The sequence below is a fragment of the Sylvia atricapilla genome, chromosome 1 (genome assembly GCF_009819655.1).
Source record: "Sylvia atricapilla isolate bSylAtr1 chromosome 1, bSylAtr1.pri, whole genome shotgun sequence".
NCBI classification, from domain to species: domain Eukaryota; kingdom Metazoa; phylum Chordata; class Aves; order Passeriformes; family Sylviidae; genus Sylvia; species Sylvia atricapilla.
The window spans coordinates 3,675,944-3,689,509 of record NC_089140.1 but is presented as its reverse complement, the minus strand read 5'-3'; the positions used below and the strand labels follow the sequence as shown (position 1 = coordinate 3,689,509).

Sequence of the window (13,566 nt, the reverse complement as noted above, 5' to 3'; positions counted from 1 at the left end):
AAGGAACACGGGGCTGGAGCAGCCCAGGAATAAATTACATTGGCACATTTCCTTCCACCTTTGTCTGGGATCTCTGCCTTGTCCTTCAAGCCACGCTTTGCATCATCTCCAGTGCTTTGGAGGCAAAATTTTTGGATTTTGGAGGAAACACGGTAAGAACAGTGCTGGAGCAGCCCAGGGGTGAATTACGTTGGCACATTTCCTTCTGCCTTTGTCTGGGATCTCTGGTTGTCCTTCAGCCACCCTTTGCATCATCTCCAGCTTCCCCCCCGTGCTCTGGGGTGGGTTTGGAGGCAGGAAACACGGTGAGAACACTGCAGCCACACCTTCCTGGGGAGAGGAACCAAACCCTCCTGGAGAGGTTCTGATCCCTTCCTCCAGGGAGTGAGTCTGGATTTGACTCATCCAACTGGCAGCAGAGGAATGTCTGTCCAACAAAACGAGCTCATCCCTGGGGAACATGGATTAGACTGGCCCCGTGGATGAAAAGAGAGAGTGTGGCTGCCAAATCAGGGGTGAAAACCTTCCAGTGCCCTGGAGTTGCGTAACACCTTTTATAAAATAATGCTTGGACCGGAAAAAGGGGCCTAAAATAAGAGTTGTAAACTATTGTGACTTTTGTGTGGTGCCAATGGATTTATGGCAGCAGAGCCCAACATCTGTGGGGCTGCCATTTGCCCTTTTAGTATTTTTCCAGCACTCCATAGGAAGAGGCACTTTGCAATTACTGGAAATGACAAATGGCTTCTGTATCATTTCTTTATTTTTGGAAAGGAGGTTAATCTGGAGAGGCCCAGCCTCTTGCCTGAAATGCAGTCAATCAGTTGAGAATTTGCCTCAGAGGATCACTGACGTGTCTCCCAACTCAAACTATTCCATGACTCTCTGGAATTACTTGCTCCTTAAAAAAAAAAAAAAATAAATCAGTTGTGTGCAGGTAGCACAAGGAACCTTTTTTACCCCTATTTATCCCTCAGATTAATTTACCAGGAGGTAAAATCTCTGTGGGCTCACCAGGAACCTGTTGTTTGAATTCACCTTGTTTTTATAACAAGATGAGATAAGAGAATACCCCGTCCTCAGTGTAAGCTTTTATCTCCCGATTTACCAGTTGATACTCGTTTTCAGGAAGATCATTTATATTGCTGATACCTGTCAGGTTACAGTGGATTGGACTGTTGGAAATCTGAGGTTTCTGACAGGAAATGGAAGACCACAAATATTCCACATCCTTAAAAATTAAACGGCCCAAACCAGACACAGTGGGCACTTTATGGATGGTCAACAGAGCAGAGGGTTGGATTCATCTCCACTGAAGTGAATCGATTGAATATCAAACTCTTGGAACCCTTTTCTGTGCTTTATGTAGGGTCTTGTGGGTGCTGTGCATTTTTATTGAATGGAATTTTATCTCCTTTTTAAAAAAAAAAAAAAAATCCTGATTTTTGTTTATTTTGCTGACGGCAGTTTAGAGCTGCTGAACACAATGGTGAGTTCACACAGTTGGTACTGAGCTCCTTGGAAATTCCAGTGGGAGGATGCCATACTCCAAAATCCCTGGTGGAGATTAGTAGGAACAAACCAGCTCCATTTTTATTATCATTCTGATTCTGTGGCTGAACATAAATATTCATTCATAGCCTGTGGATGAGCTTTGTGTTCAGGTGAGCCCAGTTTATGAAGAACTTCAAACCATCTTGCAGCTCAACCTGTGATTATAGTAATTCTTGTTTTATGTTCAAACCTTCTCAACTAAAATTTCACATTGTCACATTTAGTAAAATTCAGCAGGATAAATGCAGATTCATGTGTGAGGGAATCTTATTTCTATCAGAAGTGACCACTTCTATTGGAAATGACACTTTCAGTGCCAAGTTTCTCATCTGTTTTATATCTGTCTCTGTTCGCAAATCTCTGTCATCTCTTCACCAGTTAGTTTTTCATGTTGCAAATGTTCAAATCAAATCAGATGCAGGTCTTCACTAAAAAGGAAATTTGGGGAAATTTAGTGTATGAGCCTCTGTTACCTTTGTCAACCAGACTTGTCAATGTGATAGAATTTATATTAAATCCTCAGGTCAAGACCTTTTTCCTGTAGAAAAACTTTGCCTGGCATTGACTGTGATCATGTCCTTTGCATCTTTACAATTGCTTGTAATAATTCTGGTTTTATAATTATGTCCCAAAGCAGTGACAAGCTGCTCCATATAGAATGGCCTTTTTGACCCATTTGCAAACAGCAATAGAGGTTATTTTTTAATTACCTACTCTGCAGATTTTACTCATTCCAAGAATACTGGATATTTCTGCCTATTCTGCATCCAGTAGAAAAGCTGCTGTAATCTGGCAATGAAAATGGGTTTTACCACCACAGTCACCTTAAAGCCACTGATGTTTAATTTTTTAAGCCCCTTTGTTTGTTTGACCTCGTGTGAGTGTTGGTGTAAATAGGAAATGGTGGAATGCACATCCATTATTGTGCCAAGGAGCTCCCTCTCTGCGAGTTCAGCTCTCCTCTGGAAATCCATTTGCCTACAATGCTCAGGGGCCAGAGAGGAATGTTCAAATATTTAGAGAAAGTACTGTATAGTATGTTTAGAATGAAGCATATTTTCTTCCTGCCCCGTTTTCCTGCCGTGATGGATGACTTCCCCCTTTCCCTAAGTGTTCCAACCAAATGGTTTTACACCTACAATAAATTTTCCTGGAACAGCAGCCCTCTGCTGAAATGGAAATTGCAATAAATGTCCTGGCTGGTTTGAGAAACACAAGTTCCCCTCAAGGAGGAGGAACCTCCACCTGCAAAAAAACCCCACTTAAGCAGAAAACACCCAACATTAATCTTGGATGTCAACACTTTCCTCAGCTTGATGGGAATTCTCAGCCTTGAGCATTCAGAGCACTTTGCATCCCAGGCTTGGTTCTTCCTGCAGTGGGGGTAGGACCAACATCTTTTAGACTTTGCAGAGAGAATTAACACTTCCAAAAACTGGTGCCAGGTGAGCTGTATGTGAGTTGTACCATGGGTGATTTGTGTTTTCATTTATAAATGGAAAATGTCGTGCTGCATGAAGCGTCAGAATCACAGAATCTCAGAATCTCAGAATCTCAGAATCTCAGAATCACAAGATCACAGAATGGTTTTGTTGGAAAGGACCTTAAAGATCATTTAGTTCCACCTCCCTGCCATGGGCAGGGTCACCTCCCACTAGACCTGGTTGCTGCAAGCCCTGTCCAGCCTGGCCTTGGATGGGGTTAAAAACTCCTGCAAAATTAGATAGAAATGGATTGACTGAGAAGGAACACTAGAAAAGAAGGGAGAATAGTGTGCAATCTCAGGCAAAACAAAAACGTGGGGTTTGGTTATACTTGAGTGACATGAGTCGGCTGAAAAGGGGTTTATTGGTAAATTTATTGTTATTAGGACCCTCTCCTTGACCAGGAGAGAGGAAAATAGTAGCAAGTAGCTTTGGGAAGGGAATCTCAGCTGAAAATTCATGTTAGGAAATAGCAAGGGGAGATCTGTCTGTGCTGTAAAATATACCACAATCAGCTCTATTAAATTCTTTTATCACATAAAAATACAGTAATATTCAGTGGGAGCTCAGTGCTGCCTGTGCCACAACACAAATTTGCTCTCAGCCCTCTTATTTTTATTGACCTGCTGGGCCTCCCATTTATTTTTACCTGCAGTTCCTAGAATGTGGGTGATTCATTTCCATTCTGTCTGGCCTGAATCAGGGCCACCCACATTTCACTGCCTCAGCCCTTTAACTTATTTATAGCTAAAAAAAAGAGAAGTGTTACTGTTCTTATAGTACCAAATACTATCTGTGAGAAAGCTGCCAAAATGCCTTCAAGCTGGGCAAGTCCTGAGTGTGATATGGCTGTGTTCTGGTTTTATTATTTCATACTCTGAAAAGGAAATTAAGCTCATGGAAAGTATGTGACATGACAGCAGTTGTTGCTGTAGCATCGTGCCTACAAAGAATGTTGCTGAGGAAACTGTTCCATACTATTTTTGAAAGGATTGTCAGTGCAAAACCTTTTTTTCCCAAAGCAAAAGTCAACGATACAGTATTGCTTTTTTGGAAAAAAAGGAAAAAGAAAAGAAAAAAAAGGTCCATTTTTAGTGTTTTTAGAAATAGTTATTCAAAACTTTTCCTTGATTCTGAATTGGTTTTGGTGGGATTTCAACAGGAAGAATAAAACCCATCTAGTCTCCAAAAATCTAACGTTTTATTTCAGCTCTGACTTCACAGCTAAATTTAAATGCTGAGTCCTTTTAGTGGTTATTCATATGAATTTTAACCTTTTAATTGTGTCATACACAATTTAATCACCAGAGGAGTTGAACAACTGATCCCTCTTAGTGGATTAAAGTAATACCCTGGTAAAGGAGCCAGCCTAAGACCTATTCTCACTTCTATTATTTGGATATTTCCAGTAGTTTAATGAGTAATTTGATTCTTATCCTGATTCCTGTCAGGGATATAAATTTTATTTTATTTTATTTTATTTTATTTTTTAAATGAAATGAGATTGATGCTGGAACAGGACTGAAACATCTCTGTTCTGGCTGATTTTCCTGGTGAATTCCTGGAGTGCAGCTTTCTTCCACTGAAAAAGGCTTTTCTCTAAGACCATTTATTTCTTAGACCATATTTATATTTATTTATATTTATATTTATAGAAATGGAAATAGAAATAGAAATATATTTGTGTGTATATATGCCCACACACAGGTAAAAGTTATATCCTTGGGTGGGAATGCTCCCTATTTCTTATTGTGCATTCAAACAAACTTTTCTCATTTAAAATGAAAATTTTATCCTTAATTTCTTGATTAATTTTCATGCAGGAAATCTCCAACATCCACTGGCTGTAAAGAAGACCAGATGAAAGAAGTCCTGGAATTGGGTAAGTTACATCAAGTTTCAGTTTGGCTTTGCCAAACAATCTTTTTATTGTTCAGAGCAGCTGTGGCCAAATAAATACATAAATAAATACATAGGAGTGGCTTCTTTTGGAACTCAGAGTTGATTTAGAGCCATTGCATTTGGTATAAACTTTTAGATAAGGCAAAGAAATCATTAGGAAATAATCAAACAAAGGCTGGCTCGTGTATTTTTATCTGGCTGAAATTGTATTTTCCTTTTTATAAAGACAATAAGTGTTAATTTTCATGTTGATGACCCCCTAGCACTGAGTGTGCTGGGGAAAACAATTCTCTCCATCCAACACTTGATTTTTTTTTTTTCTTCTTTCTTTCTTTCAGTTGATGTTGAGGATGAAGAGACAACTGGAGAAGTCAATAAGACTCCAGACCTTTCAACACTCTATATGCTTCAAATAGTGTCAAAGGCAATTGATATTTCTCTTGCAAAAGTAAGGCTAATTGGGGTAAATATGAATAGATTTGTGAGGTTATTTGAGTTTCCTTAGCTGAAGCTGCAGTGGGTTGCTCTGTGTTGTACTTTTGACCATGTGCTGTATTCCTGAGTATATTCCTTGTCCAGGTGACAAAGTAATTCAGGGATGCCTAAATTCAGAAAAACACCCTCATGCCTCATCACTTGAAGCACAGGTAGTAGCTTTAATTAATTAAGCCTGTATTATTTCCCTAATGCCTCTAGTCAGTTATTCATGTGCTTATTCTCAGCTGACAGTGGTTTATTATTCCCCTGTCACTGTTTCTGCCTTGCTTATCACCCCTATTTTGAGCAGAGATGAAATTCTATATAAATACTTTTCCTTCCCATTCAGACAGAGGAGGAAAAAACCCAGAGCAAATAACGAGGGTGTCTTCCAATTTAATTTTTAGCTCAAAGAGTTTGGAGTAACTGTACCAGCCCTGAGTATTCTTTTATTTCCTGAGCCCTGCTTTAGCATGAATTCAATTTATTCAGTGTTCCTGTTGCTGGAAGGTTGTGGTCTGCAGTTGTTCAGGGCCAAAGTCTGGATTTGTGCCACCTGAAATACAGAAATCATTTAATTAACACTTATCTCCTACAGGGCCCTTTTCTCCCTCATGTCACCCTTGGTTGCTCTTCCAGTTGTTAAATTTCAGGCAATGTTCTGGGATGCTTTCATGGGAAACTGTGCCCCAGACATTAGACATAAATATTTTCCAGTGCTGAGCAGCTCCCAGCATTATGAGTGGAAGGAATATGGCAGGAAAAGGAAAATATTGCTCCTTTTCATTGGGGTGTTGCTATTTGCAGTATGGATAAAACAGAAGAGGGTGGTTGCACAGAGTTAGTCATTACCCTTCCACACTCCTCCTTTCTTTTCTACAAATTACTGTGTTTTAAATTTGTTTTTGAAATGGGATTTTTTTCCCCACCTTTATTTCTTTTATAGGAATTAAAAAATCTTCTGTTTGGCTCTAGTCTTTGTTGCTTCAGTGAAGAATGGAAAATCCAGAGTTTTACATTCAGCAATATCCCACAGCTAAAATACGGCATTGTGCAGAAAAAGGTACTGCAGATCCCTTCCTAACAATAATCTTTGCTTTTTACCCTGATTTTACAAAGGCTGTGTGTTTCAGCAGTGACAAAAAAAAAAAAAAAAGAGTTTTCTAAAGATTTTTCTCTTTTTTTAAACTCTGATTACCAGTGGATGTTGTCACCTTGTCAGGTTGTGATAGGAGACTTGATGGAGGAAAATGCCAGAAAGTGTGCAAATATGTGTGTGGTGGGGAATTATTCACAGGGAGGAAGAGGAGCCACTGCAGCTGAATGCTAGTGGTGATAAAAGAATAAAAGAGCATAAATCAAGGGTGAAGTTTAAGAGAAAAATGATACGTGGGACCAAACAAATTTAAGATGCAGCTTGATCTGACTCAAAATGAGATGTAGCAGCCTGGAAAACCACGTGGAGATTTTTACTTCCTGAAGATATTTGGGTCAGGTGATGAGGCTCATCCCTAAAATAAAAGGAGCCAACACCTTGCAGGCTCCCTGGGATAGTGGCACTGCTGCTGGGCTCACCTCTGCTGCAGTCACCTTTCTGTAATTCTGGCCTGTAAATCAGCCACAAGATCCCAACTTTTCCCTGCAATGAGGTTTTCATCAACTTCCTGACAACATCCAGCAGCTGGATGGATCTGGGATGTCCAGGAGGTCCCTGTGGTGACCACAGCTGATAACTCCACTGACTTGGGCCAGCCTGGACAATATATGCCCAATCCAGAGGGATTTTTGATGCTCTCTGATTCAGGGCCAGCCTGGGCATCACATGCCCAATCCAGAGGGATTTTTTGGAGCCTGGGCATCACATGCCCAATCCAGAGGGATTTTTTGGTGCTCTCTGATCCAGGGCATTCAGTGATTTCTCTGAGCTGTCCCTTTCAGCCCTGCCTGGGCACCTGGCTCACAGACTGTGCTTCTCCCCTCTCTGCTCTGTGTTGCTCACCTCAGTCTCACAGGCTCACCCTTGTTCCATGGGGTCGTGGAGCTGCCCCAAAATCCAGCAGATCCCTTGGAAGATTGGATCCTCCCCAGCTGCCTGATGCTTTGGTGCCAGCCCTGTGTGCTCCTGGGGTGTCCACACAAGGTCTCTCCCCTCTGGAGCAGGGATCTGAGGAGTTCAGTAAATTCTTGTGGGCTCCTCAGTATAAAACACTCATTAATCCTCTGTGCTGATGCAAAAAAAACCTCTTTTATCTGGCCTGAGAGAAGTAAACCATTCTACTCAAAGAGAGGACAATGGCTAATAAACATGTCATTAAGATGTTGAATTAACTTACCTCATCTAGTTAAATATTTCATTAGGCTGGTGATCTCAGAAGAAAGCTGCTTATCTTACAAAGCCTAGTGAAAAAAGGAGATATTAAATCTTAATTTAAACTCCAAAAGGAGCCCTGGCAGTGGTGGTCACTGGCCCACAGTAAATGTCATTTTGGGGTTTCCAGCCTGGGGAAAGGATATCTCATCACTTCCAGCCACTCCCTGGCCATTGAATTCCCCACCAGGAATTCCATGCAGGAATAGTGTTTTGCTTGGGTTGTGCCTTTTTCAGCTCGTTATTGTATTTCCTCCTCACTTCCAAAATTCTATTCAGCTGAACAACTGTTCAGTTCTTTCTTTTGGTAAGTTTTTGTGGTGCTGTAAGAAGATATTTAGAATAAATCCTGTAATTTCTTTTTTTGACTGGGAAGCTCTCCCTGATGGAATGACACAGACCTTGCTTTTACCCTTGATATATTTCAGATTATTCACTCATCAGTTATTTAAATAAATCTAGAGTGGCAGAGTATGTATAATCTAAATGAGACGTGGGAAGGTGTCAATATCTAAGATGTTTCCTAATTCCAGGAATTAGGTTATTTTCTAAGTTCCATCCTGCATTTATCTGCATTTATTTGCATTTAAATGCTTAGTCCTTTTAGTAGTTATTCATATGAATTGTAACCTTTTAATTGTGTCATACACAATTTAATCACCAGAGGAGTTGAACAACTGATCCCTCTTAAAATAATTAAAATAATACCCTGGTAAAGGAGCCAGTCTAAGACCTATTTCCACTTCTATTATTTGGATATTTCCAGTAGTTTAATGAGTAATTTGATTCTTATCCTGATCCCTGACAAGGATGTAAAATTTTATTTTATTTTGTTTTATTTTGTTTTTTAAATGAAATGAGATTGATGCAGGTCCCCTTCCCTTGGTGCTGCACTTAGGACAATCAGAGAATTCTGACTGATCCTTTAATCACATTGCTGTGTGCAAACAGCAGTGCTGGCTGCCTTTTGCCTTCTGCAGGGTTTGGAGAGGAGTTTTTTGGGTGGCACTTTGGTGTCTGTGATGTCAGCCTTGTGTCCTCCATGTAGCTCGAACCAGCTACGAATCTGCTTTCCATAAAATTGAAACTTAATGTGGCATTTCTTGGTATGGTGTCTTTTTTTTCTCTCTGGGACTGATAATTTGAAAGATTCAAACTTTCTTGGTTTTCTTGTGTCTTCCCCAGGGAGAGAGGGAGGATCTGAGGTGCAGAGAGCTGTGCTGAAATCTGAAATCTTTGTTTAGTGATGCAGGAGGGAACTGGAGGTTGCTGAGAGGAGGTACAAGAGCAAGGCTTGTTTCCAGTCCTTGCAAAACACCCAGATTTGATTTCTCTCTGAAAATTAAACTGCAGCTTCTTGGAACCCTGGAAACTGAGGATTTTAGGCTTTCTGTGCTAAAAGGCACTGACTCTCCAGCAAGCACTAAATTTGACCTGAGGTTGTGGAAAAGGCTTCCAAAATTGAGTGAGAGCACTGGGATTATGGGCGTGGAGTTTGAATAGAATCGTGTGGTATCACAGGGTGGAAAACTTAAGAGTTTAAGATTTTAGTATATAGTAAAATATATAAAGCAATATGGATGATTTAGCCTATGCCCTAAATTCTTCTTTCACCTTCTTCTTCATGGGTTTGGGTGGTAGCTTGTAACTAGGTGAAAAGGCCCACATTGCAGACCATAGGTGGTTAGTTATTAGGTTAAAAGCAAAAATAATATAGGTGTCATCTTGTTATTGGATAATTAGTGCTTAAAAGACCTTGGAAAGAGTTAGAGACAGAGCCATTTTCTACCCTGTTGGCTGGAACTCACAACCTGTGAGACTGTGCTATAGATAAGAATTAATTAACAACTGAGTCCCAACACAAACACTGTGTCTCCCAAGCATTTAATCCCAGCTCTAACAGGAAGAAAAGAAGATTAAAAAAACCCCACAGCAGCTCAATGGGGAGATTTTTAGTTTGTACATCCCAGATTTAAATAAACCCCCACACCTTTCTTTTGACATTACAGATACCTAGGTCTTTTCAGGAAAAACAGGCAGGAACCACAAAACCACTTAGAACCACTGATTTTCCTTGGCTTGCACAGAACCCCAGAGCCACAGAGAGCCCTGTGGAGTTGTGACTGGGAAGAGAGAGAGCTGGAAGGATGGCTTTGGGCTGGATGGGAGCTCACAGGGCTTTTCCTCAGCATCCATCAGGTTTTTTTGCTCATGGAGTGTTTTGTCCCATTTCCCCAGGGTGGCCCATGTGGAGTTCTGGCTGCTGTCCAAGCCTGTGTCCTGCAGCAGCTGATCTTTGCAGACACCAACAGGAACAAAGACACCCGGTAAGGCACTGACACTTCAGAGATTCTCCCTACAGAAGTCAAAAAAAAACCAACCTTATTCTCTGCTGCAGCCGCTCAGGAGCCTTTTGAGCTTGAACTTACTGAACATTTTGTTTCAGAGAGAGAGAAAGAAAGCAACATTTGCTTTACTTGCGTTTGTTCCCCCTTGAGCTGCAGGAATGTAGAAGTTGGTGTCTTGTTTGTGTAATTGCTTGTGATTAACCCAAGAACCTCTACAAAACCCAAACAGCTTGAATTGAGGCCAGTGAAAATTATATAGCCTCGAGGTCTTCGTGGAAATTGGATTTCATACCAAAAAGTAATCAAGGTTTGAAAGACCATGGCGTTCACCCAGTGTTTGACACTAAGCATCTCAACAGGGTTGAAAAATTAAAGTTATAACGATTTTTTTTTCTTGTAACTGTATTTGATGATTCCTGTTTAAACTCCTTAATGGAATTTGAATTTATAGGCTGTTTATTTTTTACTTGCTTTAAAAGAATTTTGTTAGGTGCTGCTGCTGACAGGGAAATTGCTTGGACTGCTATAATAATAATAATGATAATGTACTTGTCACGTTGCTAGAGGAACATGGGTTACTGAATTAAATTCTGGAAAATAATGCCTCAAAAATAATTTTATTACCAGTTTTCATGTATTTGCCTTTTGTTTTCAGTAAGACTTTAAGTGCATTACAAAAGAAAAAGTCCACAAAGCCTCCCTGTGCCTTAAAGGAACAGAATGTTTATTAGGGAAAATTATTTTACTGGTTTGTGCTGCCACCACCATCTTTTATTTGTGACCTCCATTAGTCTGACCTTGATTTAGTTCAAAGAGAAGCTTTCATCCTGAGATCCTTTTGAATTAATATGTTTCTCTTGTATTAAATTTTGGCCTTAAATACCCATTTTTCTGCTTGCTACTGTGCAGGAAAGTGCTGTGGTCTCTGCTGATATTCCTTCATTCTCTCTGGCTTCCCCTTAATGTAAATTCGTTGTTTGGGCTGTTCTTTATCAATATTGGAAAGAAACAGGTACCTGTAGAGCATCATTTGTCTTCAGCATCCAGGATGGGAAGTGACAGAAATTATCCTGCAAAACTTCAGGATTCTAATTCAGATTATAGCAAGGGGAGACTTTTCAAGGTTCTTGTCTACATAAAAGAAAAACCTCAGAAACTTTCTTGCGGGAAACCAAGTGCATACTTAGATTTTATGACCAGGAATCTCCACAGAAGAATTATTTCTGGTTGTGAAAACCCAAGAATTTGTTTCAGCTTTGAGGACAGCCTTTGATCATCTGCTCCTTGGTCCCTTTGTGTCTCAGGTCATCCTCAGTGCAAATGGAGATATTAATTTCCCTCTTGCAGCACGGTTCAGAGATCATACATGAAATAAAATTATGTGGCACCCAAATAAGTGGATGGAGGCCAAGCTGTTTAAACTGGGTGTCCCAACTTGTACCAGCTCCAACCTGTCCTGTTTACTTGGCAGAATTTGCCTCTCCTGTTTTCCCCCTCTTATTATCCATTGGTTTTAAAAAAAAATTGGTTTTTAGTCATGAGATAAACAAACTTTCCTTACACTGTGCTTGCCATGGGCAGAAACTTTCAGCAGGCAGAAGGAAAGGGAAGTCTCAGATCTTCAAACAAGAGGAGAGGTATTCCTTTCTAATTCTAACCTGAATTTTCAAGTTATTAACCACTTCACAGGAAGTGTTTGATTTCAGGCTTCTTCCACATCCAAGAAATAATTATCATGTCTCCTTTCTCTGCTGCCTCTCTCAGACACTACAAATTACTTGTGATTCCCATGAATTTCTGGGAGTCTGTAATAAAACACAGGCAGAGATAAGAGAAAGTTGTGATTATATTGGGGTTTTTTTTCACTTGAAAACTCTCTACCAATTATTTCCCATATCTCACATCCTTCAGAGAGGGAAACATTCTCTAAATGAACATTATATTCAAGGAAGACATTGAACTTGAAAGCCTGTTTAATTTTTTTGACGTTTGGTGTTTCTTGTTTAGTCTTTTGAGTTATTAGATCTTTTACTCAAACAGTGGGAACAGGTTTTGTCCTCATCTCCCATGCTGGTAACACTCTAAAGCTGATAAAATCTGAATTTCAAAGGCTGCCATTCTTGAAGCCACTAGAGAAAACTCCAGTTATGTTCTTCCCAGGGGCATGGGATCTTTTTGCCACTTCTTCAGTCTCATGGTTATTTGGTTTATTCTCAAGTCTGCCAGTTTTCCACTTTGTGACTAATGTTTTAGGTCCTGACTTTGGGGCACACCCTATTTAAAAAAAAAATAAAAGAGCATTTATTGAAGATAGTACTTTGGAGAAAGTTCAGGAGTGGGTAAAAAACATTATGGTGTAGATTCCTTTAAAAGGGTTAAGAAGTAAAAGCTTCAGAAAGAAATGAAGTATGAATGCCTTTAGAAACTAAAAATCGTGTTTAAAACATGAAACAATCCTGTTGGAGAACATTGAAAGTTTTATTACAGATATAAAGATGAAGTAGCTTCTCTTACCCATTATTTGCCAGTATGGTGTTGTTCCCTGAAGCATTTATCTGCTTTTTTGTCCAGGCAATTAAAAATAAGTTCTGTGGAAGAGGAACTCTTTCTTTTAGAAGATCAGGGTGTGATAACAGATCTGTGCTTAACCAGTCCCTGTCGTTGATCATACCTTATTTACTCTTCTCTTTGATTTTCTTGATCCACTGCTTTTAATGATAAAGACAGTTTTATTTTAATCATTCCTTATAAATCAGACGCCCAGATCATTAAATAAGTAATGATCTCCTAGAAGTAATGACTGTGAATTTCATCACTTCAATTCACCTGTGTGACAGGAGCAGTGCCACAGACCACAGAGACATAGCAAGTTAACAATTATTTATAACTATCATTAAGAGAAGCATAAATTCATAGAGGTCCCCCAAAAAGCAGCACCGAGCTGTTAACACATAACTTTGGTGAATTAATGTCCTTCCAATTAATGTTTTCCTTCTGGCTTGAGAAGAAACCCACACTGTGCCCAGATTTTTCTGCAGCAATCTAAAGAGAGAGTTTTTCTCCCTGCAGCTGCCTTCAGTGGGTCTTATTATCTTTAGGGCCCAAGGTGCCTTCTTAACTTCCTAAAATGAGGTTTCTCCTCGGAGGATGGTTCCCAAAAGCCCAGTGGGGACACCAGTTACATCTCCCTGTCGAGAGCTCTGTCAGTGCTGAGAAGTTCAGTCCAGGGTGTGCAGGGAGTGCTCTCATTCAGCTGCTTCATTCCTAGAGAAAGGGGGGATTCAGCTGCACTTTTCCTCCTGGAATATCCACCCAGTGACAGCACCAGCTGCTTCTTCATCTCACAGGATTTTTGGTCATCCAGGTTGTCTTTTTCTCATCTGCAGGTACTTTAAATGTTGATTTTCTGACGCCGCTCACCTTGTTATTGACC

The 13,566-nt window shown here is 40.0% G+C and overlaps 1 protein-coding gene and 1 long non-coding RNA gene across 2 annotated transcripts in view; both read left to right on the top strand.

Moving 5' to 3' along the window:
* Positions 1-13,566, top strand: part of LOC136358081 (uncharacterized) — an 829,601-nt gene that overhangs the window by 619,588 nt on the left and 196,447 nt on the right. The gene's annotated exons all lie outside the window — the stretch shown is intronic.
* The window catches only part of MINDY4 (MINDY lysine 48 deubiquitinase 4), a 71,269-nt gene that overhangs the window by 17,542 nt on the left and 40,161 nt on the right, over positions 1-13,566 (top strand). Inside the window, exons 6-9 of the mRNA XM_066313700.1 lie at positions 4,862-4,920; positions 5,279-5,388; positions 6,364-6,480; positions 10,024-10,112. Of these exons, the coding sequence (XP_066169797.1) occupies positions 4,862-4,920; positions 5,279-5,388; positions 6,364-6,480; positions 10,024-10,112 (375 nt within the window). The remainder of the gene's footprint in view (positions 1-4,861; positions 4,921-5,278; positions 5,389-6,363; positions 6,481-10,023; positions 10,113-13,566) is intronic.